Genomic DNA, 23,241 nt, shown 5'->3' on the forward strand with positions numbered 1-23,241 from the left:
CCAAAACTCAGATGGAGGGATGGTGTAGATGAGGATGGTAGACAAATAGGCGCAGCAAACTGGCAACAGTTGGCAATGGATAGAACTGACTGGCGTAAAAGACTTGGGAAGGTCGAGGCTCTTTTATAGGGCTGTAGCACCAATGATGATGATAGATATTAATGAATGATAAATTTATTAAACAAAAATAATTAAACACTTTAACATTGAAAATTAATAAGTTTTTACAAGGAATTCACTGTATACAGGAAGAAATTATTAATCTTGACATCGGACAGTTATGTTAAATTAAGGCGGAGAGTTAAAAAATGACAGTTGACAGGTGAACGGTGACATTCAGCTAAAGATTAACAACTGCAAAAACATGCAACACTGAGATTTAACGAACTAAAAGCGTGGTGGTCAAGGAAAAGTATGAGAATGCATCATTGTGTAAAGTCAATTGTTGTAGCATCTTTAAAATTATGGAAAAACTAACACGATATTGTTGGCAAGATAATGGGCACAACCGACCATTTTTAATAAGTGAATGTGAAATAAATTCGCTGTCAAGGTCACATTTTGATCGAAAACGCCGGGAATATTAACTGTTACATTATTCGTATGTGGATTTTCATTTTTGAGTCTATTTCTTCGAAAGAATCTGGGAATCCAGACCTGCTCTGCACCTATTCTAAGCTTCTCTATCTGTTATGAGCATATTAAATCTATTATAGACTTATTTAAGCTCTTTTAAATGGTAAGAAGGAGTTATAATAATTTATTCATTGTCTAAGATAATTTACTCCTGTTAGACTGATTAAACAAAGAAATTAATAATCAAAACTTTTGAGTTTGAATGTTGAGATTGAAAAATAATAAGGTTGAAAAGCACATGTATGTAAAAAATTACACCATTTTTCGGAATGCACGTAAAGCCGTCGGTCTGGCTACGAAGTTGGTCGTTAAATCATGTTAGGGACGCCAGAAGGTCACACGAACATTAACTTTATTAGCGTCTTGGAAACTACAGAAAATACCAAACTAAAAGGAGGTAAGAAGACAACGGACAATTTTGTATCTTTCAAGATGGTGTTTTGATTGAAAGTGCCAGGAATTTCGTTGTAAATTTATTAGCCATGTATTAATTTTCATTTTCAATGTCATCTATCAATTTGTTTGTTTTGAAGAGTTCCAGAACAGACAAAGCCAGATGCAATAGATTCTCTAATCAGACAAATATACAATCCTATCCCTAGTACAAAATTAACGGATAATTAATAGAAGTACTATGTGTTTACATGTATTATAGACTCATTTAAAGCTGTTATAATGAAATAAGTTGACAAATATTTGACTGCCAATTGTCACTGTCAATATGTTTGTAATTTTGATCATTATCAGTTTATACATTAACTGAAAAATTGTTTTAAGAAATTATCGAAAACTTTTAGACTACTTTAACTTAACACGTTTATAAAAACTATCTTTGTTAAACAAATGGTGTAAAATAAACCAAAAAATTATATTTGCCAAATATAATATTTGAATATCTAAAGAAATCAATTATATAAGCACAAAAATAGAAATTAGCCCTCTTATGTATTATAGTTATTCATGTATTTAGAGCAAAACGTGCTACATTATTGACCTGCAGCAATGAAGTTGTATTTTGCTCGTTATACATACAAAATTTTTCTGCAATCTTTTAATAAAAAGGAACTTGTTTTAGCACAGCAACAATTTTTTTTTTTTTTCGAAACTAATACAGTAATAGTACCTAATTTAACTGACAATTTAAACATTTGTACACAAAATGTGCAGTCTGTAATGTTTTTTAATATTAGTTTTCGATTGCTGTGACTTTCTGTTTTATCGATGGCAAGCAAAAACCATGTTTTCTTAAGAGATCGTAGAGAAATAAATATAGGACATCACGATAATTTAATTAAGAATTTTTTACCAGTTTTGGAGGTTATGTTCATAGGCGTGTGAGTTGAAATATGAAAACATACTTATTAGATTAGTATATTGGCTACGGTAACTTTTATTATTTAACAACTTAAAGTTATCTATTATTGCTGCAACTAATGACAAGAAATCATCATCGTTGTAGTCTTTTTTCCTGTGTGAAGTTGACTTCTTTAACTTTGTAATCTTTAGTCATAATAATATTAATTCTTTTAACTCATTTCATCTACGTCTCCACCAAGTCTTCTTTGGTCTGCCCCTTTACCTTTGAGGAAATAGTCAATAGAAAATAGTTCATTGTAACGCCATGATTTATGTGTCAACTGTCATTAAGTCAGTTGCCTTTGAAAAGCTTCTGACAGCTTTGAGCGCGTTTAGACCGCTGCTGGACATATCATATAGTCAAAAATGGTCGGCTTAAGTTTCTTTTTTTAGATAACGGTTTAATGAACTATCACAGGACTTATTATACTGCTAGTTAAAAATCAACTGAAAAGCTCCAAACACAAGAAAAGTGACTATTTCCTTGTGTAAATCTCAATTGTGTTTGAAACAGTTAAGCATAATTAGGTGTGACATCATGTTTTATGTCTCAACTCTCAATAGTTTATTTGTCATCTGTCAATGTCTGCATCTTTTTGAACTGTAAAACGTAATTACGGATTTTTCTAACGAAAAATATGAAAAAAATAACATTTAATCTGAGAGTACGCAATTGAGATATTAATGATGATGTAATAATGTTGAGATTTTAACCTTGAAAATGACAAAAATGAGACGAATTAACCTTCGATTTCCTCAGATACGGGAGAAAATTGTGGATTGCAGTTTATTTTTTTAATCGTTCAACATTTGATTTAGCTTGTACTGTAAAATATACCCGTACCGTACTACAAGTTTTTTGGTAATTGTATATCAGTAGGCAATATCAAAGAACTTGTTTCACCGCGGTAATCAGATTCACGCGTGTGAAAAAAAAAACAAGTAAGAAAACTTATAATACAAGATTTCTAGCAGGAAAGCAGTCAAAACTTACTATTTATATCTGTAAATCTCAATAAAAATATCTACGTATGATGTAGTTTCCATCTGATCGCTTTCAACGTTGTTAAAACAAATAAGAATCTCGCTGTGACATTATGTTTTGTGTGTCAATTGTTTTTTTAACTCTGTGTTCTTTTTGAATAAGTTTAAAAAGATTTGAATGGATTTTAGACCTGTTATAGACTTGTACAAAGCTATTTTGTACCTTTTAAACCAGTTATGGATCCGTACTGACAATTGGGATCTCTTAACTTCATTTATCAGACTGCTTGTCTTGAGTCGGTCTAAAATCTCAGCTGTTGATAAATTTTGGGTCTATTTTAATCTATTTCAGACTGTTTAAACGAAGTTTATGACTAGCTCAACAAAAGCAGAGAAGCTAATGGCAGTAGGCAGTTAAGGCACTATTTTACTCTGTAAATCTCAATAAAGAGATCTAAATTTGCCTAGTCAAACATTTAAGGATTTTGGTGTGACATCTTGATTTGTCTCAATTGCCAATTTTCATCTCCTGTCATTTGTCAGTCTGATTCTCTTGCGTCAGTCTAAAAACTTAGCTCTTAATCACCTTTGGGCATATTTAAATATATTTTAGACCGGTTAAACACCGTATAGGACTTGCTCAATAAGAAGCAGAATAACAAATGACCGTTAATATTACAGCAAGACACGATTGATGACGTTTCAGATTTTCGAAAATTTTCAGTCCCATTTTTTTTTATTTATTTGGTGCTTAAATAATAAAGTAGAATCTTTTTATATTAAAATTCAGGAATACGTTGAAATTCGTTGTGTACTTGTTGATTTTAACAGCAAATTCCAATTTTTTTTCCCATCCGTTGCTGTCTTTACGCAGGTTTAAAACAGCTTTGCACATATCTACACTTGTTTTGGAGTTCTTCAAATATATTTTAAGACTTGTTAAACGCAGTTCTGGACCAATTTATTAGATATAGTTTGTCAAATATCTGTTAACATGAAAGTTTAAAATTAGTCGTTGACCTTAAAAGTAATAAAAATGCCAAGAATGGATTGTAAATGCTCTTATGAAGATATACACGCCGATTTGAAAGATTGTGAGCTCTTTTACTTGATGTTTCTTGTTTCCATTTTTCTTGCAGTTAAGTTTCACATGGAAATATCTATTTTGATTCCTTTGGTGCTTAGAATTGTTAAACGCAGATCTCTACCTGTTCAAAAGAAGCAGATCGATAAATGTCTATTTATGACTAAAAATAAGAAGGATAGATATAGTCCTTAGAAAATGTGCATTTTCAGCACCTTTTCTTTTTGTTTCGTCTGTTTCGATTTTTATTCAGTTACGTTTTACATGGAAAATAGGTATTTTATTTTCATAGATAGTTTTAGCTCTTTGTTTTTTTCTTATTAATGCAGTTTTTAGTCATATTAATGTTTATTTTGTTTTATTTTAACAATTTCTTCAATTCCAGTCCCTTCTTTATATGTTTTCTTCGATAGAAGGGTTAAATAATGTGTAAATTCGTTCAAATTCAAAAACAAAAATCAATTTTTGGTGAGTTGTGCAGTTCAAACTAATTTCCCATTCTTATCTGATCATTTCTTGTACGGCCAACTTGAAGAAAGTAAGAATGAAGAAGGAAGAAAGTATGGGCAAAACTGCTTTCAACGATTCTCTTCTTGAGTAACAAAAGACCAGAAAAGGTTGTACGACAGATTTAAAACATTTTTTGCTGTGTATTTATGTGACTTTTGACATCTCCCACACATTTCCTGGTTGAAATTGTTTCAGAACGACTTGGGTTTACCGAGTGACTCGATTGTTTTTAACCTGAAGGTGAATTTTTACTCGAACTAGTTGTGTACTGATATTTTTGTGGATATTCTTGGGAAAATTCTTCGGATCTTCCAGCTGCGACTCTTTCTTATATTTTCGCTTCTCCCTTTATCTGTTAGTTAGGCTTTTCTTTCATTACATTGTTGTTTGGGAAAATTGGTATAACAACTCTAAAACACATTTTTGTAACTTCTAATTTGTCATTTAGCAATTTTATTGTACGGTATCAACGCTGATTTCTTTAAATTTGCTAGATATAGTTTCTGGTTTCAAAACTGTATTACCGCGATACCAAATTTCGTCTAGTCGACATTAAAATCGGTCAATAGTTTATATTTACCTTGTACGATAAGAAAATTATATTAATATTAGCGATAACTGATAAAGTATTCGTTTTATACACATTACCTATAGATTCTGATGAATATTGAAATTAGTGTGTCATTTTTTAAGGTTATGTATAATAAAATCAAAACGATTATCGGTGTACGTGAAAAATTCAGTGACGTCATAAATACCTAACTTAACCTCAACGTTTTTGTATAAGTATAATGTAGGAATACTATACAAAAAAAAGTCATTATTTTTTATCTGCTTAATTAGTATTATGTATCAATTTTAACCTCTTATTTTAAACAATTTCTTTGTTTCTGATGAATAAACAGTAAATTTGAAATAAAGGCTGCTTATTCCGAAACAAATGAAATTACAACAGATGACGGTTAGCTTTTTTTAAGATAGCCAACTTAAACAATGACGTCATAGCTACTACGATCCAAAACATAAGTAATTGACCATGTGGCAACAAAAGAAATATGATGTACGACGATATTTGTTTTGTATTAAGTCTATATTAAATTTAAGACCAAAATGATCATGCTGTTAAATGATTTAATTTGATTGCGCATTACTAAGTATTACCCAGAGATTTCTTAGTATATATTTTTATTATATTTATTGATATTACATTTTACATCTAAACAACTTGTATCTATGTCTTCTAGGTCATTTTAAATTTACTGGAATACCACTTTTTTACTTCTATTTTATATATTTCTACTGTGATTTTACCACTTTTGATATCAACACTGCCTAAAGCACAAATTGTTTTAGTTTTTGAACTGATTGTTTATATCTTTAAAATTTGAAATCTGTTTAACACAAAAATGTTTGTTTTTCAATGTAAAATGTGTGCGTTCCACAATAAAAATGTATTATATCCTGGTTGATGTTTTACCAAGGTCCTCGAATGACTTGGCACACCAAGAAGAAAAACGTCTTAATATTATAACAACTGATAAGTAACTCACACCGAAAAACAAATATTTTTAACCCACATACATCACATACACTTCACATAAGTCTATTTTTTATATCTTTTCATATGGATTATCTAACAATCTTAACAAATTCTATAACTTTATTCTACCTGTTGTAAAAAGATCGTTGTTTAATTTATATATTACACCAAATAGTATTAATGTTCAAAATTATATAAATTTGTCTTTAAAAGTGTTTTATTTACTCTTCGAGTACAAACCTACCTATTAGTCCAGAATAATTTGTATAGAGGTTTGAAAACGATACAAGATGAAGCGTAGACATGTAATACAAGATAGACTTACTGCTTGATGCAATAAAGTCGCGTTCCCCCAATGTGTCCCTGCATCTTTGTCTAATGGACCGGGTTTACCGACCACGTGATCTTCTCATTGGCCATTTATGTCAATAAATATAAATATGTGGTCGATAAACCTGGCAAATTAGAAAGAGATGCAGGGACTGCTTTGTATTAGTTTTCTCTGTCGCAATGGGAGAACAGGCTGGATCAGCCCATCTTGTATTATATGTCTATGAGATGAAGGTGGACAAAAATAACCTATTCTAAAGTTTCTAATTTGTTGACATATTCTTATTTGTCATTAATAACATAGGCGTGGCCACAGCTGATAACGTGTAAACCACACGAACTTTTGAGGGGCGCAAAAATTGGAGAATAAAAAATTATTTCAAAAAATTTTAAACTGTTATACTCATAGGTATGAAATATTGTTGAAAATAAAAAAAAGTATTATGGGGCGCAGGAGGGAGTAAGGCGCGATTTTCGAGCCCTACCCCGAGCAGTAGAACCCAGACTAAAAAACTTACCATGCTATGGTTATTAACTTTACAACTTAGATGGTGAGTATCGAAAATTCCGAGTAAAAACAAATTATTATGATACTAAATGGGCACATTTTGTTCAAAATACTCTACAGGAAGTAAATCAATTTTTTATTAACCCAATCTAAACAAGGTTAAACCAAAAAAGGTTTACTATAATTTCAGGTTTTTTAAAGCTATCGCCGAATTTATAGATTTTTCAATCATGTTAATGTCACATGAAGTTGATATAACTATATTTTGTTTATATTTTTTAAAATGGATTATCTAAACAATCTTAAAAACAATTCTCACCCTATTTTACCCGTTGAACAAGATGGTTCTTTAATTTATATATTACAGCAAATATTAATGTTCAAAATTATATAAATTGGTCTTTGAAAGTGTTTTATTTATTATTCGAGTACATATAATATGCAAATTAGCCAAGAGGAATTTGTATCCAGCTTTGAAAATAATACAAGACGAAAATAATCTAACCTAGTTTCTAACGTAACATTACAACTGATTTTGGTGCTGGAAAGTATTAAAAATTCGTTGTAAAAATACTCTCTCATCCAGTTTTCGAAGGACTTTTTCCAATACGAACGAAATCATTCCAATGAAATGCATTTTTAACCATCTAAGGAGTCCATACCGCAATATTTTTAATAGGCAAGATTTAAAAAAGTCATTTGAGAAAAATCCGGGTAAAGTGGCGGATGGTCACCAATTTTATAGTTTTAGAAGCTCTAAAAATAATCTTTCTGTGCATCTATGGACTCAGAATTGGTTTTAAGGAGAATCAAATCTTGTTGGAGCTCAAATATTCTAAATTTCGATGTGCATGAGAGAAATAAATGTATGAAAATGAGAAATATTTTTTTATTTATTAAATAAATACAATACGTAATAAACCTAGCTTCTAGCAGACTCGGACACATTGTACCAAACCACATCCTTTTCCAGGTTAATAACGGCCTCCTTGTTCTTGTTTTCATGAACTCTTTTATGTACGGATAATTGCCCTGACTGCGAATAGCTATTTCCGCAAATATTACACAGATACGGTTTTTCTCCGGTGTGTATTCTATAGTGTCCCTTCAACGTTCTGGGATCCCCGAACGCTTTACCGCACGTAGAACAAATGTAGTTTTTGATGCCCAGATGCGTTCGTTTATGGGCGGCTAAGTTACTGGAAGTTACGTAACGTTTGTCGCATTGGTCGCAAGCGTAGGGCTTTTCACCTAAAAAAAATATTGTATGTATAAAATAACATATAAATTAGTAGGTTAAAATAAACAATTAATTGTTTATTTTAACCTACTCGCTGAAAATTGTACAACGGGAATTCACTCTATAACATATTGCGGTTACCATAACTCCTTAATAAAATCAAACAAATATGTCATTTATTTAGATATGTCAAAAAAATTTAAATTTTCATTCTTATAGTTGTAAGTATTAAAATATTCATTTTGTTTACATATAATCATTAATTATTCTAATAAATTTACAGTTTTCTCCTGAAGAAGTCACAAAATCGTGACGAAATATTGAGACTGAACAAATAGAGTTTTATTTCCTGACCGATTGCTGATACTATAAACCAATATATATATACATATATATATATATATATATATATATATATATATATATATATATATATATATATATATATATATATATATATATATATATATATATGATATCGATTGGCCTCGTTACTTTTGTTGGTCTCATGATAACTTTATTCGTCCAGTTTTTGGTAATGCTGTCTAAAGTCAATTGAGCCATAGAGGCTAATATGATATTAACCTGGCCTTTAAAAATGGCGTTATAAAAGAATCAATTGCTGTCGGCTTTGACATCGGTTATCCAACGTACAGAAACTGCAAATTATTAATAAAGTCCATGTTTTTGTAGCGAACTCTCTGATTAATAAAACGGACAGCCTGGCGATACTTAAAATGTAGTCTACGTCACAATATGTGATATTGTGTCTCGAGATACTACTACAAATAGGTATGCCGATGTTTTTATGCGCCTATATTATACGTATTCCACAGTTAAATAGTATTTAAGAATCATAGCGAATGATTTAGACATTAACATATCCTTTGAAAATGGTGTTATGTAAAATGAATTGCTGTCCGCTTAGACATTGGTTATCTAACGTACAGAAACTGAAAATCATCAACAAAGGCCATGTTTTTGTAGCGAGCTACGTGACGAATAGAATTCACCTAGGCAATATCTAAAACGTAGCATGAATGCATGAAAGTGGCTCCGAAGGACCAAAATTTGTCACGCGATAAAAACTAACAACGTTAACAGCTCCAGAAAAATATAAAGAGAATGAAAAAATAGTTGTAGTTCATTAAGGCGCATTTTAACAAGAAAACTGATTTAATAGTTACGAAATAATAAATCTAATTGTTACGAAAAACACCGTATTTACGGGCCAACTGCAGGCTATAAATTCCCAGATACTCGCTTAAAACTGTATTAAATAGCAGAGAAAAATTTTTGTACATGTATTTATGTAGGTTCCCCACATAGGTGATCACAACACCAGAGAAAAAAACAAAACAAAAAAAACAAAAACGTTTTTAACTACTTCTAGTAAAGTTTATTTAGTTGCTGTAGTTTTACTTAACGTATATTTAAAGATTACGACGCAGTTTATTTGACTTACCTGTGTGGGATCGTATGTGAACTTGTAGATCTCTAGATCTACTGAAGGTTTTTCCACAAATTGAACACTGATATGATTTCTCTTTACTGTGAACAATCTGATGAGAAAATAGTCGACTTTTGCTTATAAACGACTAAAAAAAAACAACGTATATTAACACATAATGAAATATTTAATTTAGTAATAATTTTTTTTTATATAACTTTCTTGGGCATCATTGGGTCAATTAAGCTACTTATTAAGGTACATAACCACGATATCTAGCAGCGCAAGCTTTCTCGCTGGATGTTTTTGTAATTATACATTATTTTACGAGTATATAAGTAGTGGTCTGGAAATATTTCTCCCTGAAGTTTTATTCTGCGACCACTGCCAACATTATCAAACGCAATATTCACCCTTCTAAGTATGGACACTTAGAAAGACATACAGGAACATGGTGTATATAAAACTTAACGATCAACAGGAATCGAATGAAATACAAGTAGATAACTAATCAAAGTGAGAGAGAGAATTGCATTTAACTAAATATAATTTTAATACAAATTTCTAACAATACCAACTTTTGCAACTTACCTTCGAGCAAGTCTCACATTTGTACGGCATTTCCTGCGTGTGAATCCTCTCGTGTATTTTTAAGTACGACGAAGATCCGAATGAAGCTTTGCACGTACTGCATTTATATGGTTTTTCTCCAGTGTGTACTCTCTTATGAGCTGTCAGAACAAATGAGTGGGCAAATCTTTTACCTACAACAAAAATCCCGTGTACTTTTCAATACTGAATCTGTTAACATAAAAATATAATCTTTTATATTTTTTAAATACGAGTAATTTCTTCTCTCTGGGTCCCTTTTTCCTTCAACCTTTCCTTTTATTATGAGTCATAAAAAGTTGTATTTTTCTCCTCTATAAATATGCCCTAGATAACTGAATTTCTGGTATTTTACAATGTTCAGGTCCTTTCGATCTTAGAATCTCATCGTTGGCCACGTGATCCGTCTAAGACTCTAAGAGATCTTCAGCATTCTTCGAAAAATTCCCATTTGAAAGGCTTTTATTTGCCTTATACTGATAATTTCAAGAGTCCACCCTGTTCAATTTTTTCACATGCGAAAAATCATGTCATTTTTTCGCTGTATTACTAGCTACCATTCTACCACGATTTTACAATTATTTCCCGTTCTCCAACCCTTCCTACTCACATTTTAACCCCACTCCATTAGAAATACAGACAGTTGTAAGATAGCAAAGAAGAAAGACACTCTCTTGCCTGTTTTCTCTCGATGATAACGGACACTCTCTCTTGACTGCTGACTGTTGCTAGAAACAGTCGTCCTCTCTTTCGTCTGCTGAGTCCTACTAGGCAGACGTAGAATCTCTCTATCGCTACCTATCGCTTGGTACAGACTTACCACGCTTTTTCTCCACTCTAATTATCTCTCTCGCTTATAGTTACGCGAAAAATACCGCAAGTACTATTTTAAATCGTGTACAGACGCAAATGTGCTATATCTCGTGATCTCAGTGTTAGTACCGCGAAACACGTGTTCAGAAACCGGTAACCGGACAGTTTCCCCGTATGAAGAACAACCGCGACTGAAAGCCTCTAAATACCGCGAGTGTGTGTATATGCAGCAGAAGAATTGGTAAGACTTTGTATAAACATAATTTGCTATAATCTGTATAACCTTTTACCACAAATTTATTTGAACCAGCCCTATGTAATACAGTCCTCATCAACTGAAATTATATTCATAATTTCACATATGTACACCCTTTTTGTACACACCCTATATAACTAGCATCTAGCTAACGTCAAATACTACCAAGATTTTCCATAAAAACTTTATCCCTCCGACGTCGAATATTTGTTGATTTTTTGCAATTACAAACGCAAATGTAGGAACATGCCGGTTGTTGAGTGCTTTAACACCTGTTTTTAGTTAGCTGTTTGAATACGGTACTACCATCACCGATGATTGGTTCTGTTATGTATTAATATTTGTCTGAACGAGGGATATTGCAAGATTGATTTAAGTTTCACAAATATTGATCCTGAAGATGGTGGTGATGAAATGCAAATAGAAAATACAAGACAATTTGAAGATAATATAATAAATTTTATTTATTTATAATAAAATTTAATTTGAAGGTAATAAGAATAAAATAATATTTAAGTATTTGTCTAGAGAATTCAAACACAAATTATGTATAATGAAAGACGGAGGAACAACGACAGATGCCAACAAGACCCTTGAAGTATGAAGCCAATACTGCAAAAAGCTGTTACGTGATACTGATAAAACTGTAAATCACGATGCAGATTCTAGTCAGACAGAGATGAAACCTTTAACTTTAAGAGCGAATAAAAGAGCAGGACAAATAGGTAACTTTAAGACATGTGGGAAGATGGTGTGTGGTCAAAGGCATGTTGAGAATCAATTTATATAGTAATATATAAGCTCACTTACAGACCCTAGTAATGACAAAACAACAATTGTTATGTTGCATGTGGATAAGATTCTGTTTCATATTATATGCGACCACTTAAAGCTTTTCTAGCTCCCAATGATATTTTCTTCTTACCATACCAAATGAAGCAGCGAATCACGTTAAACAACAAGAAAGAGCTAGTAAAATCGCGAGCTAAGTGAGAAATGAAGTTCTAAATGATCTAAAATCCCTTGTAAAACCGTAGAAATATCAAATGGATAACAGCTTATCAAGTTCGCCTGTTGTTACTCAACTTCGCCTAAGACATACCCGATTTAACAAAACCATATAATTAGCCAGACTAACCCACCATTATGAGAACCATTATGTAACGTTCCACTTATTATTAACCGTGTCCTTGTAGAATGCTCGAATGTCCAAAATACCAGTTTAAAAGATAACCAAACACATAATCGGATCCCGTGAAATCTTAAAAAAAACTGTAAAGTTGAACCTTTAGAAAATTCCTCAGACATTAGACTATTAAACAAAATTTAATATTTATAGGTAGGAAAATAACCATAGAAGCTGATAGGTCACCTGTCGCTTAGGCTTAGGTCAGGTTAGAGTTCAGTTTTGACAAGTGACATTTTTAAAACGATTTTAGAAAATAAATACTACAAATAATAATTAAAATGAAAGACTTACCGCATGTGTTGCATTGATACTTCTTCTCTCCTGTATGTACTTTATTGTGAGCTACCAATCCTGGCCGATTTGTAAATCTTTTCCCACAAGTCATACAGCTCAATGGTTTTTCACCAGTATGGACTCTTGAATGTATCTATATGAAATATCAGGATATTAAGTTTTCAACCATAAACTTTATTACTTTGACCAATTTTTTTGCAGTCATTAAAAAAATAAATAAAAAGTATTTTCACTTTTCAAAGAGATTTAAAACTGAAACATCGATATTTTTCAATACATTTTACTAGAGGGTATTGCAAATCCAGTGGCGAGCATTTCCTTGAAATAGTTGATCGTGCAGACAATAGAATATCTATGAGAAGAGTCATGCAGTGGCGTTGCAATATTAAACAATTTGGGAAGATTATTTTATATGTATTTGCTTAGACAAGAAAAGATAGAGGTCAGGTAAACTCCTTTTACCCTATGAAGGCCGATATGTAATAAGATATGATCAGTGGACATCAAACAGTGGGGCATTAATATTTAATTCCGATCGCTTGAAAAGTAAAAATATTTAATTTCCTGTATTTTATGTTCAGTAATAATATTGGATTTTACTGTATCAAAGGCAAATAAAATGAATATAATATGTATATATAGGGTGGTTAAAAGAAGTGAGACGGAATATTTCGAATACTCGAAATTATTTGTCGATATCAAACGTTCATCAAGGTTGCTGGTATGTCCAAATTTGAATAAAATACATCCAAGACTTTACTTTCTGCAGACACTGTATTAAATATAACTTTGAAACAAATTGGCACTAAATCACTTCCGAGTTTTCAGCAAAACAAAATGTTTAAACATGTGTAGCCTTCCTGATAGCAGCGGTGGCTCTGATATCCTTTTAGATGATGAACTTATTAATGACACGGATCCTGAGCCAGACGACTACGTTTTGTCGAGGTTTGTACTAAAAAAACAATGAAGTTTTATGTTTTGTGCCTGAAAGAAAATACATTGGAAGTTAAATTCTTAAGGTGGAAGGGACTAGAAGGAAGCTGTTTCACTTTTCCAAAGTTGCCGCGTCCGTCCGTCAGCAAAACGGCCAGGACTGCTGACATTATAAAATTTAACCATAGATTTGATGCTAATGTTTTCTAAATAATTGTTCTTTTTGGCTCAATTTATTTTAGTATTTTATGCTTTTATTTAATAAAGTAGGTAGTTTAATTTGTTTCGTTGTTTAATTTAATTACCTTTCATAATTGGCAATAATTACTTCTGCTTTGCATCATAGGTGGGATGCATCAGTGGAAGGAGATAACCACATTATGAACCTGTTTAATGAAATTAAGAAGATACCTATTATGGTCTGAAATAATCTTTAAACACAAACAGGGATCAACCACCCCACCTCTCCCCTACAGATATGAACACCAATTTTTTTGATCACAAAAACCATTTAAAGTAGAAAATACAAAAATATATGTAGTGTCCCTAATAATTTGGCCACCTACTGTATATCTAAAACAATATCGCCAAATAAAATCTAATATTGTTTAATACATCGTGTTTACATATCTTTAACAATTTGATTTAAATCTTAAGTATTTTTTGGAACGCACTGCTTTGTTAGCTCAGGCTTTACTGTTCCAAGAAATTTCTGCCACTGCATTGAAATAACCTCTAGTAAATGATTTAATTAAAAAAATATTTACAAAAATTTCATATTGACAGTATTTTTGGTCTGTCATACTGTTACAACTTACCAGTAAATGACTTTGCTCATAAAATCTTTTACCACACACTGTACAAAGGTGTTTACGTTCGCCCCCATGTATTCTCATATGTTTAATTAAAGTATAAGAGGCAGCAAAATCTTTGCTACAGTGGGCACACTTATATGGACGATAATCTGGATGTTTGGATATCATATGAGATTTGTAGATTTTCATTACTAAAAGTTAATTCAAAATATAACTACAGTGGAAAGTGGATAATTCACAGTAGTACATACCGCTAAACTGTTGATGACAAACTTCACAAGCTATTTTTTTACCATGAGTCACCAAATGTGACCTTAAAGTGGTTTCAAATATAAATTCTTTATTACAAATTTCACAGTGGAACAATTTAGACTTTTTCCTCTGACTAGCTTCTTTTGTTTTTACTTTTGGATAAAATTTTATAACTGATTGGTTGTTATTGTTTGATACATTTTCCAATACTGCAGGATTGTCAACATCTGTTTCAACATTTTGTGATACTTTCCTTATATTATTACTATCATCAAAGTTATTTACTATTTGTTTTCTATTATCTGCCTCAAAGTCAATATTATTTGCCTTAGAGACATCTTGTTCATCATAAATCTCCAAGCAAAGATCATTAGAGTTGTTGTTGTCCAATATGGTAATAGATTTGTATATAATTGTCGATTCTACAGGAAATAATACTGCTCTTAAATGACTATCAGTCTTCAAGCACTGAGTTTTAAAATTAACTGCTACATTTAAAGTGTAACAGCAATTGTCGCAGATTCCATATGGTAAACCATCATTTTCCTGGACCTGAAAATAATATATAAACGAATTTGATCATATATAGACGGGGCTTGTAAAGCCCAGCAAAAATGTGAAGTGTGTGATACTCAATAAGGTATATGAACATTATAGGAAAGCAATAAAAAATTGAAAATAAATGACCTCAAAAACAGTATATTATTTTCCTTGCAAATCTTTCACATTTAAATATTTTTCTAATGGAAATTAATCTATACCTAAAAACTACACTTAAAATATAATCTTACCTCAATTGAAGTGATTTCTTTCAATCCTTGCCTCAGGGAACACTCTGACAAGGATCTTAATTCATCTGCAGTTTTTTCATTCAAACATGTTCGACATAGACTGTCTAAAGACGTAAAAACAGTCTCTTGCTCTACCATTTTGAAAAATATTACATCCGTAATATTATTATTTATATTTGTCTATGAGTTTGAGACTGAGTTATTAAAAAAATTGTAAATATTGTATTGTTGTACAGCTGATATGTTGACAGTGACAGTATTTATTTTTCAACGTCGGAGTCATGTAACGCAATATACACCAATGCGCAATATAAGTTGCCTATACAGTAGACAAATTTATAGTTTACAGTTTTTACGGCATTGTATTTCATTTTTGTGGAAGTTGAAATAAAATTAAATACAAAACATTTTGTAAATATTTTATTAATAAATAAATACACAAAATTTGACTAGTTTAGAACTAAGTTTTATTCTTTACATGCTCTAAAATATTAAAAATTACAAAAAATTTCATATACATATTTTGTTATTTGGTATCGTAAGTGGTCTTTTCGTTAGATTAGTTAAACAATGAGACTCCTAACAATAAAAAGTATTTGTCTTCACGTGTACGGTTCAATATTTTAGAATTTGTCCAATTATTTACTTTATTATCAATTGTAAGAACAAATAAAAACGATTTTATACTCTCTTTATATAGGATCGTGGACGATGTTATAAGATTATCATTACAGGTTTAATAAAACAGTATTTCTTATAAAGCTGAGCCAACCATTAACAGGGCTATTATTGGGACCAAATTGCGGCAACCCGGGTGTTTGCCACTGACGTGGTATTTATTGGGGACCTCCATATATAATAAAGCTTTTTATAGTGTTCCATAAAAATAGTCTGGGACAAAAATTAACATAATTAAATCATTTTTCTTATATAATACCTATATGGTTTAAACTAACGAATTTTTCGTATGGAAATTTGTAGATTCATAAAATAGATAATCATAAATTACTATACTAGTTTTCTTCAAATCGAGTGGTAGATAATTTCTAAGATATGTTTTATCATCATTAAGTGTTGTTCATGCTTTTCGCTTTATTGGTCCTAGACCAGCGCGTAAAAGTTTTGAAATGGATGTGAGAGGTAGCATTCTGATCTTTGCAGAAAAAGTTGTGTGATAACTTCAATAATAATAATTTATTTATCCTCACGTTTTTCAACCACTCATAGGACCTTAGTAATTCGCATCGAAAATGTTTATAATCTCTATAACTATAAAACATATATTTTCTACATATAAAAGAGCACTTCACCTGTCCAACGCACTTGAAGAATTGAAATCGGATTATTTGGACATTTGGACGGCATCAGGAATTTTTTTAAATTTGTAAACAATTTTTTAGCTTATAAACAAATAGGTCACTATTAGTTTCGGTAACTATTAGTTTAAATTAAATTCAGAAGGGCGTGGGAAAAGACTTGGCAAGATACTTCTTTTTAAAGAAAAAAAGTTGAATTACGAGTAGTGGTTGCTGAGATATAACACATCAAAGTTCAATGCTCTAAATAAAAATATTATAATTAAGGTAAAATTATATAGTTCCTAGTAACGCCCTCCCCTCTTCTAGGGGTTTCTGTTAGCCATTTGTAATGTATTTTTAGTAGTATCGAACGAAACTCAGTTCTGTAAATAGTAAGCAATAAATAGTTCTATGAAAATTGTCGTCGTATCTTATATACTAAAAGGCTAAGCCCTTTTCTTGTGCGCAATACTCATCCTAAACAGTGATAGATAGGAGAATAATTTTTTCGAATAATTAAACCGATTGTTTAAAATTTGTGTTGTGTTTAAAATTTAAAAAATTCGAACCGGTTTAAAAATGGCGGCCATAAAATGAATTTTTCCTATAGTAAAGTATAGGAATTCAATATTATACACAATGCAACAAGTGCAGCGTGTGTGAGGTGTTGTGATTGATATTTAGAGATTTAGACTACGTTTTGAGTTTAATACTTGAAGAAATAAATAATGAGGTAAGCATTACTTTGTTTTTAATTTATTAGTTAGAAATATATTATTAATTTTGTTGGGAATAAGCCACAATTTTACTTTAAATTAGGTTTATTTTATATAAATAAATAAAAAATAAATTTATTATAAAGTAAAATTGTGTCGTATTCTCAAAAAAGTGGAACAGTAGGCGGTAGTGTAGACTAGCGCGGAGCATCATACTGTTTTCTGTATTTTTTTTTTAAATAATATTTAAATATAAATTTAGTTAGTTAGAGTTCTCAAACCGACTTCTTTTTCTTAAACGTGGCATTTTACAATCTAAAATATGCAAAAAAAAGTTACTTCCGGTTTTACTTCCGTTTTTTATTTAAGAGGGGCGGAGTCTAACAATCATATTGTTTCCGTTTCCTAATGTAAATCTTCCTAAAAATCCTAAAAAACTACTGTATCGATTTTCAATTAAAAAAAATTGGCGTCGATACAGTTTATTTTTAGGATTTTTGGAACATTTACACCAGGCGACGGAAACGATGGATCGTTAGACTCCGCCCCTCTTAAATATCAGCATAACTTACATCAAAACTCGATGTCGAGTTGGTCCGCTAGTATTATTTTAATTTAATAAAATAATATTTTATAGCAAATATATCTCACGGTAAACTAATCGTAGGTCAAGAAAGCTGTATAATTATTTAAACAATCTTTGCTTAAACAAATTAAAGATATTTTTAATCATTTTTTATGATACACTAATTAAAATAGATAGATTTCTTTACCAGATGGGATCCATTAGCAGTTTCAGATGTACTTGCAGCACTTACTACATAAATTTGAAATATCCACATATAGAATTAAAACGTGATGGGAGCAACGTACCGTCTCTCAAAATTTACCGCCGGGGGCTAATAGTTCCATAGCCCCCCCTTAATTGGGCACTGTTGTAAAGTTTATCATAAAAAAAATCAAAAAAAATTCATTTGTTTAAATAAAAATTATTTAAATAAGTAGGCAGCTTTCAAATAAGAATATTTGTGTTTAGAGCGGTTAAAGGTACCTACACGTTTGGTACGTTTTTCTAAACAATGTTTACAACATAAGAAACAATATGTGGTTTTGTTATTATTATATTATTAGAAAAAAAATATTTATAACGAAACTAAAACATTTCTGAAATTTGGTAATGCGTTATTGAAGTGACTCTATTTCGCGATACAATGTACTAAAAAAAGAACAAGAAAATTGCTCTATTGGATACCGAGAAAATACATTTTTTTTACATATACCGATTTTGAACTTTGAAATTAAATTTCCTTCAACCTAGTTTTTTGGTATTTTCCACGCACAATACCGAGCGTTTTTATTATTATAGTTCCTATAGGTTATGGATATCTTGAAGATATGAAATTTTTTATCGAAAAAGAGCTCTGAAAGGAAAAGATAATGGTTCAAAAATTACCGTCCTATTATTTATAACTTCGTAACAAATGCCGGTCAACTTTGACCAGTTGTATCTCAAGAACCACCGCTCGTAATTAAACTTTTTTTATTTGAAGCATCTTGCAGCTTTTGAGTCTCTTCCAATGCCGTTTCGTGAATTTAACAAGAGCGTAGGCGCAAAATTTCGGGCCAATGCTTTTTAAATGCATTCATTTTTTTCGAATCCTAAGAAAACTAATATATATTTTGAAAAATTTAAACACAGAATGAAATAATACATTATTGTTGAGGGCCGAAAGTCCTTGGCAACTTCTATATTGTTTATTTTTAAGTTACAGGGTTGAAAAAAAAAAGAGAAAATTTAGTGTGATTTTTAATTTCAAATATCTTATTCAAAAAAACTTTTTGTTTATTCTAAGGAACTTGCCCTCGGTAATAATGTAATCTTTCATTCTGCGTTTAAATTTTTCAAAAATATTTGTTAGTTTTCTCAGGATTCGAAAAAAATGAATGCATTTAAAAAGCATTGGCCCGAAATTTTGCGCCATAATATTCTATTTGTTTAAAAGCCAAAAATTTGCTTACAATTTTAAAAAAATCCCTGGGGCCGCTCCTATATGGTTTAGTTTTTGTTATGCAAGCTTCTAAAAAAATTTAGTTAGAAAAATTAGATTGCAAAATCATTATGCGAAATCTATTGAATCGATTTTAATGAGATTTAGTTGACTGTTTTATTATATGATAAAATTTTTCTAAGCGAATTATGAAGGTCCTAAGTACAGACTAAGTTTTTGAAAAACATTGAATAAAAACAGTCTTATTTCCCCACTCTTTTTTGTATTTATTGCTTTTGTGCAGAAAGGGTTATAAATTAAAACATTTTTAACTAGTCGTATTCAATTATCGCTATTTTATTCCATTAGAAAGGAAATTACAAAAAAGATGATGTTTTTAGTCATTTAGTCATTTTTAGTTTAATTTTTTTTTATTAATTTTCACAACCTATTTAAGATAAAGGATAAGTCAATTATTATTATTGAAGTTATCACACACCTTTTTTTTTTAATCAGAATGCCACTTCACATATCCAAATTTAGTCGTTTTTCCACAGATTCCCCTTGGTGTATTCTTAGCATTTCTCACCACGCAATTTGAATTTGATTATGAAATACTTGACAATTAAGAAGGTTTTTTTAATTGTACATCTTTGGATCATCATTATCTGTTGAAAAATACCTGATGTAGATAGATACCTAATCGTAAGGGATTAAAAAGAAGAAGAAAAATATAAAACCAATGTATTAATTGACAAAATAGTCCAAAATGTAAGGTATTTACCAACAGAAATGTAATAAGTGGATATATTAAAGTAATTTTAGCCAATATTTAATGTTTGTACTTACTATATTACAAAACCAGACAATTTATTATCAATTCACGTTTCAATTACACATTAAAGTACCAAAAAGTACTACCAAAATACTAGTCTTTCCAAAACCTTTCAGTTTATCACAGCAATGCCAGTCTTTTTCAAACAGCCTTATCATATTTTTATTCTTAACAGTAGGATAGATTATGTAAAATTCGAAGCACTCGTTGATTGTATTTATACGAAAAATTCGTTAGTTATAGAAAAAATACATAAGATCTGTGAGTATTATCAATTCTAAACCTGAATTCATTCAGGCTTCATTTTCGTCAGGTACCTAAGATGTAGATGGAGCCACTCTGAACATTTTTCATCTTTTAATATTTCAAATCTATATAAAATCGACCTTTCAACGGTACATAGAAATATATTAATCAGACTCTGATAGTAAGATAAAAGACACTCATCAAAAGGACAAAAGTATGCTATTCCACCAGTATAAGGCACATGCTCAGAAGTCTGTGATTTTAATGATCAAAATTAGTGAATTATTTTTGTTTGAATTAGTGCATTTTTCTCTTCTTGTGTCTTGTCAGGAAATTATATTGCCTACTTCAGGAACAAACATCATTTACAGTCAAATAAAGGAACACGCTCAAAAAGCTGTACCTAATTTTTCTTTTCTTGTGCCTGTTGGAAATTATGTTGCCTCTTTCACGAACAAAAATTATTTACAGTTAAATAAAGAAACAAGCTTAAAAGGCTTGACTAAAAACTTTTTTTTTCTTAACATTTTATCACAATTATTCTGATCACTAAAGATCTACGACAGGGCAGTTTTTAGCACCAATTCTTTCACCAAGACCATAAGATATTGTATTGAAAAGGATCTCAAGTTATGGAAAATGAAATGAACAGTACTTTTTGAGTTTAGTGTTTGTGCCTGACACACTGAAAGTATACAATCGAATAAATCAGTTTAAATGTCTTTTGGCGTTCCTTTAAACGTGGTATATTACTGCAAATGGTCTTTAAAAGCTAAATCCAATTCGGCAGAAAAATTTATGAGATCTCCAAATATACCAGGGTTTAATAAATCCTTTATTTCATCATGACCACGGTGAGCAAGTTCAAAAGCATTACAACATTTAACACAGAACAAGGATCACTAACCATATGCAGCATTTACAGAACTTTTCCTCTTATTCCTTATGCAAGAAAAGTCCTGCTACATATAATCAATGAACGGCTAAAGAAATTTCTACTCCCAGAGATAGCCGAAAAACAATGTGGATTCGTATCAGGAAAAGAAACGCGGGAGCAGATACTGAACACCAGACAGATATTAGAGAAAGCGAGAGAATAAAACATACCAATGCTGCTCTGTTTCGTAGATTACAAAAAGGCTTTCGATTCAGTAAAATGGGATCCTTTCTGGAGTATAATAGAAAATATGGGTGCGCCTAGCAACCTAGTTAACCTAATAAGAAATCTGTATGATAAAAACTGAGCCAAATTTAAAATACACGGAATATATTCAGGTGCCTTCAAGACGGAGAAAGAAACTAGACAGGGCTGCAGACATGTAGTCTAAGGTAGACTACATGTTAGACATAGATATAAAACGCAATAGAATGAGATCATGACCCAGTAGTTACCAAAATTAGGTTCAAAATAATGATAAAAAAATGAAGAACAAAAGCTGGATACATAGTTATCTACTAGTAAATTAAGGGGTTCACCCATAAAACCAAACAATAATCGATTAATTAAAGTTAAAGAACAAATTCTTCAAAATACTGAAACAGATACCAAATAGTTTTTGTTAAAGTCAGAAATATATAAAAGTTAAAAAGACCTTCTGACACCAACCAGATACAAAAGAGACTATTATTGACAGAGGAAATGCCAATGGAGTCGTCAATTACGAAGAACACTTGGAAGTATTGATGCTGTACTCTAAGCCTGTAGTGAGGGTGATAGTGATGCAAATTATTGTATAGCAAACATTTTAGTTTACTTACTTTAGAAATATATTATATTATAACAATATTTTAATATGTTAATTTTGTCCCGGTGTTTAATTATATATATAATTTTTTAAACATAGATTTCGATACTATCTTTTTAGCAAATATATCTATATATTAATACAACTTGTGAATATGCATCTTAAATATGGAATAGTTATTTTTATAATAGCACCAATACTTTTTCTATTGTCTAGATTTTATTACTTCACACAGAACGGTTCGTATACAAATTTTGACAGCGGATGAAATAGTTTATCTTCACATCTGTAGAGACATATTAATGTGTTAAGAGAAAAGTGGTCTTAGTTATGAAGTCAGAGCAAACTTAAAGTTCTGCTTTGTAAACGAAATACTAAACATTCCTAAAAGTATAAAATAGAAAAAATAAAAAGAGCTATAGAGAAAAATCAAAATCATCTGAAATCAGAATAAGAAATTAATTTTAAAATTGGCAACGAAAATTTGTGTGAAAGTTTTTTCCAAATATATGTATATATATATATATATATATATATATATATATATATATATATATATATATATATACAGTGTAGGTAAAAGTTTATGGTCGGTATAGTAGAATTTAATAGGATATCTAACACAGATATAAAATCATATTTTCAGCGAATAGACAAAGAAAACAATCATATCTGCCCTTGGTCTCCCCTCCACATTCTTTATACACGCCCATTAGTGAATGCCAGACGATTATTTCCGATCCAGCTTATACGCAAGAAACGGCGGCAGGGTTGCCTTATTACATATTTGAATTAACATTGAGTTGATTTAAAAAATTGG

General features: G+C 30.7%; 1 protein-coding gene across 1 annotated transcript; it reads right to left on the bottom strand.

Annotated features, from left to right (window-relative positions):
* Positions 1-7,823: 7,823 nt before the first annotated feature.
* LOC140441601 (uncharacterized) lies at positions 7,824-15,835 on the bottom strand. Its single transcript, XM_072532440.1, has 7 exons — positions 15,594-15,835; positions 14,802-15,354; positions 14,554-14,741; positions 12,797-12,932; positions 10,230-10,402; positions 9,654-9,786; positions 7,824-8,199 (listed from the first exon to the last, which is right to left on the bottom strand). Exons 1-7 carry the CDS (start codon positions 15,729-15,731, stop codon positions 7,871-7,873), a joined length of 1,650 nt encoding a protein of 549 aa, XP_072388541.1. The 5' UTR covers positions 15,732-15,835; the 3' UTR covers positions 7,824-7,870.
* Positions 15,836-23,241: the final 7,406 nt, after the last annotated feature.

The sequence above is a fragment of the Diabrotica undecimpunctata genome, chromosome 5, assembly GCF_040954645.1.
Source record: "Diabrotica undecimpunctata isolate CICGRU chromosome 5, icDiaUnde3, whole genome shotgun sequence".
Classification (NCBI taxonomy): domain Eukaryota; kingdom Metazoa; phylum Arthropoda; class Insecta; order Coleoptera; family Chrysomelidae; genus Diabrotica; species Diabrotica undecimpunctata.